The 4,794-nt window shown below is 34.6% G+C and overlaps 1 protein-coding gene across 1 annotated transcript; it reads left to right on the forward strand.

Moving 5' to 3' along the window:
- The first annotated feature begins 1,962 nt into the window (after positions 1-1,962).
- LOC108217284 (hypothetical protein At1g04090-like) lies at positions 1,963-4,220 on the forward strand. The gene is made up of 3 exons (XM_064092564.1): positions 1,963-2,094; positions 2,343-2,470; positions 2,543-4,220. The coding sequence occupies exons 1-3, from the start codon at positions 2,045-2,047 to the stop codon at positions 4,108-4,110; spliced, it is 1,746 nt and encodes a 581-aa protein (XP_063948634.1). The 5' UTR covers positions 1,963-2,044; the 3' UTR covers positions 4,111-4,220.
- Positions 4,221-4,794: the final 574 nt, after the last annotated feature.

Raw genomic sequence — 4,794 nt, forward strand, 5'->3', positions numbered from 1 at the left:
TAGTATTTTGGGTGATTCATAAAGTTTGTATCAAATATGCTACGGTGGTGAAAATCGCAAAAATTCATCTTTCACGACAAAAAATTGTTCATGTTTTGGGGTCATTTGTTGATCCAATATCAGTTGATGTAACTGATAATTCTGAACATTGCGCTACAGATGTTGTTGCTTATGTGAAGGTCAACTGCGATGCTATTATGTTCACAACTGATGTAGGTTGGATTGCTCGAGATTTGATTGTAATATTTTTTAGATTAAAAAATTTAAATATTCTAAGTGTCAGACGATCTGAAAATAAAGCGGCGATATGTTTAGCTCGTTTCACTATTACACTCACTACTTCTCTGTTTTATACTTTTTTTTATTAAATAAACACAATTACTCCGACTATACCATCATCCATTATCTCAAATCTATTATGGTATTAATTTTGATAGGTACCACCACTTTACCCAATTTTCAACTAAATTTACTCTTTTTAGTACCTTTTTCTTAATCCCTTAAATGACATAATAATTTTAATATAAATTTTTGTAAGAATATTTGAATTTAATAAATAATAGTTTAATATGACATGAGCAACATAGTTCTCAAAAATCATAATGAGATTGGTGGATGATTTGATCATATTCCAATCCAAATATTATATTTGATTTTCTCAGTTAAACATATCAACATTATTCATTATAATATCTTTGTCCCAGAAATTAGTGTTTAAATTGTGGAGCAAAATTATACACCTTATATATTCTGAAAAACTCAACCCTCTGCATCAGTCTATAATACAATCTCTGTATCGGTTAGTTTTCAGTCTCATTTTTTCAAGGAACACAGTCCATAAATATTGATTATAATAAAACTTCAATTAAAAGCTGCGATGTAAATTTAATCAAAATAAATTATTGAGGATTTTCAAAATGTATAACAAAATGATGTTAAGAATTATTATTTTATTTCTCTTTTTGGATAAGGAACCTATTTATTTAATTCTTTTGACACGTAATATTCCTCTTTCTTGACAATAATCCGGAGAAGGAACCTATTTATTTAATTTTTTTGACACGTGACATTTCTCTTTCTTGATGACAATAATTCTCTCTATTCAATTCAATTCTTTTCTAGTGTGAGAGTTTATTGGTGACAAAATGATACTTTCTTACAGCGGACATAATGATTATAATATTTTCGCTTGATCAATAACAAGATATTAATTACCAAAATATTTAATTACTATTATGGCTCGTCCAAGGATTTCATCTCGTATTCTTCCTTGTGACTGATTAATGTTTTCAAAATTTATAACTGAACAATATTAGGAACAATATTTTATTTCAACTGGAATTGTCGCATCAAAGAACGATAATGATTGTATGGTGCAATGATCATTCAGAGGATTCTTTGAAAGATGAATTATTTTCCAAAGGCAATATTCGAATATATTTATGAGGTGTATTTAATTGAGATATTATTAAATATTTATCTATAATTATTAGTGTATTATATTTAATTTTGATTTTGTGCCAAGTCGGATTCAGATAAAATATTGTAAAGTTGATAAGGGGTGTATCCAATTTTAAAGGATTCAATTATAAAATCCAGGTATATTCAATACGGATATTAAAAAATGCATGTCAACCCCTCCTTTCCCGGTATAAAAAAATTCATTATACTTTTATTCGGAAGAAAAAAAGTTAAGATAATTTGATAAATTATATTTCATAAGAATATCAAAATAGGTACGGAAAAGAATATCGGTAGGGAATAATATTGTAGAATTTCTCCTCAATTTTATAAATTTAGGGAAGCTTTCCTAGTCTACCAAATTTATAAAACAAGAGTACACTGTGGACAGGGCACCATCAACAAAAATTGCACTCCCTGTCATAAAAGTAAGTGTTTATCCTGTATCTTATGAATGTTTAGTCTGTCTTGATTTACTGAACTAACATGAACAAACTAACATAACATCATCAATTTGGACGTGAAAATAATCAATTTTTTTTTTCAGGTTTTGTTCATTGAGATACCAAGTCCAGATTCCAGAATGAGAGGTCCTAAGCTGAATACATCTTTCATCTGCATAACCATCATCTGGTAAGAGGCTCCTATGACCTTGTATTTCATGTACTTCAGATACATGCCTTCAGCTAGTATGTGCAATAATGTTCTAATTATTAGATCATAAGCGATATCGTGTTCAAATGTTTTTCGCTAAAGTTTTTGATTATATGTTTGAACCATATTTCGAAAAATCCCAGTGACTGTCATATGATTTAATTCCTCCCTTTTATGATTCTATTTCTTTGCACATTTTGATCACTAATACATTGTTTCTGTTGAAGGGTATGTTTTATCAGATCAACAATGGGAAATAACAGACTGCAACCATATTCTCGGTCTACGACAACCATAAGGCTGCCTATTGAAACAAATTTCACGCTTCCAGCACCAATTCCAACATGGTCCTCAGGTAAACCAGTTTTCAAATTGACTCCACACAATGAGCTTGCTAAGTTTATTTCATCACATTTTTTATATGCAGGTACAAATTTTTCAAGTGGAATAATTGATCTTGGAGCGTTACAAGTTGCTCAAATCACATCCTTAAACAAAGTTTGGGCTGTCATTGTAGGAGGGCCGGATAACAATGGTGCAACATTTTATGAACCTACTTCAATCCCAGAAGGATTTTTTATGCTTGGTTGCTATGCTCAACCAAATAACCAGCCTTTTTATGGATGGGTTCTTGTGGCTAAGGATGTTTCATTACCTGTGGAGCCACCAGGGCTGGCGTTACCAACTGATTATACGCTTGTTTATGAGACTCCGCCTCAAGGCATTGTGCTAAGTACTGGTGTTTGCTCCATTTGGCTTCCAGTTGCACCAGATGGTTATTCAGCTATGGGTTATGTTGTCACAGCCTCGCGAGAGAAGCCTCCTCTTGATAAAGTCCGGGTGGTTCGATCAGAATTAACAGAGGATATTGAAAAGGACAATTGGATTTGGGGAAGTTCTGCGTTTCTCAATATATATGGTTCAAGACCGGTGGACAGAGGAAGTACGGCCTTGGGGATATCCATGGGAACATTTATTGTTCAAGGGAATGGGAAGCCAATGGATAAATTAGCTTGCTTGTCAAATTTGAACTTTAGTTATCCTAGCATGCCAAATTTAAATCAGGTTCAAGCCCTGATAAAAGCTTATACTCCTGTGGTTTACTTTCATCCTGATGAGCAATACTTTCCCGCGAGTGTAAGGTGGTTCTTCCGAAAAGGAGCCCTGCTTTACACGAGAGGGCAAGAAACTAGTCCAGCCCGGATTGCCCGCAATGGCTGGAACCTCCCTCAAAATGGTTCCAATGATGGTGCCTACTGGATTGATCTTCCATCCGATAAAACAGCAAGTGACAATCTCAAGAAAGGGAATTTGCAAAAAGCTGACTCTTACATTCACATTAAACCTGCTCTTGGTGGTACATTTACTGACATTCAAGTGTGGCTCTTCTACCCTTTTAATGGACCTTCAAAAGTCACGTTTGGTTCGGTGACTATTACATTAGACCACATTGGCGAGCACGTCGGTGATTGGGAACATGTCACGCTGAGAATCAGTAATTTTAATGGCGAGTTAAGAAGCGTATATTTCTCAAAACACAACAAAGGGGATTGGATAAGTTCCTCAGGCCTCGAGTTTGACAGCAATAACAAGCCTGTCGTGTATTCAGCTTTCCACTCGCATGCAGCGTACTCTTCAGCTGGATCATTCATCCATGATTTTGCACAAGAAAAGATGTTTGCCGGACCACAGAATGATACCTCAAAAAGTGGCTCCAGCATGGATACAGGCGCGCGATACTGCCTACTAGGAGCAGACTATTTGGGGGGCTTAGGCATTGTGGAACAACCATGGGTGAATTTCGCTAGAGAATGGGGTCCAAAAAAGAAATCTGATTTGGAAGATATACTGCATAAACTGGAAAAAGTGGTGCCATTTGTACTGTGGAAGAAGCTAGAGGAATTTGTGAGAAGTATTTCTCCAGAGTTATTAGGTGCAGAAGGACCTACTGGTCCAAAATGGAAGGATTTTTGGAGTGGGGATGAGAGGGTTTAGCTTATATTAAATCATGCATAATTGCATACCATTCTTTGGTTAGCTATGTTCTGTAATGTATTCATTGTCATCCAACTGGCTTTCCCTGTACTACTTTCTTGTGGTATAATGGTATCTTGAGCAATGAGTGGTTTTTACTTGTCAAACCCAAATTCTTAGTTCGTACAATTTATAAATTATAATGATGGCTACTGGCAAGTAGAATATTTTTTTTTCTATTATTTGTAACAATTATTTAATGTTACAAAGTATGAAGAAACAACAAGAGCAGGTAGGGCTGACAATTTCGGGTTTTGGGTCGGGGTCGGGTTAATAGTCGCGGGTCAAAAAATTTACCCAACCTGAACCCGACCCGAAATTTTAATGGGTCAGAAATTTTGATGTTACAAAGTATGAAGAAACAACAAGAGCAGGGTAGTATTTGATGTTAAGGTGATGTGCTTAACAACTATTTTAGAGAGGTTTGCTCTCATTTGACAGTAAGCTGAAATAAATCTGTTTTCTCTCCATTGTTTATCTCTGTCACTCTGTGTATGCTTCATTTCTTTCCTTCTGCATTCTTTTTCTTTCAAATCATTTCTGTCATCACCTTATAAGTAATCCATGTAAAGCCACCTTGAAGATGTGAAGTCTGTTGAAATAAGCTTATGAAAATGATAAAAGCTTATTTGTTCTGACAAAACT

This window comes from Daucus carota, chromosome 4 (genome assembly GCF_001625215.2).
Source record: "Daucus carota subsp. sativus chromosome 4, DH1 v3.0, whole genome shotgun sequence".
In the NCBI taxonomy this organism is placed as follows: Eukaryota; Viridiplantae; Streptophyta; class Magnoliopsida; order Apiales; family Apiaceae; genus Daucus; species Daucus carota.

Excerpts from the sequence above, each read along its gene's own strand:
- LOC108217284 (XM_064092564.1), top strand. The coding sequence starts at position 2,045 with ATGAGAGGTCCTAAGCTGAATACATCTTTCATCTGCATAACCATCATC. Across the intron at positions 2,095-2,342 it reads ATCTGCATAACCATCATCTG|GGTATGTTTTATCAGATCAA; the intron begins GTAAGAGGCTCC and ends TTTCTGTTGAAG. Across the intron at positions 2,471-2,542 it reads AATTCCAACATGGTCCTCAG|GTACAAATTTTTCAAGTGGA; the intron begins GTAAACCAGTTT and ends TTTTATATGCAG.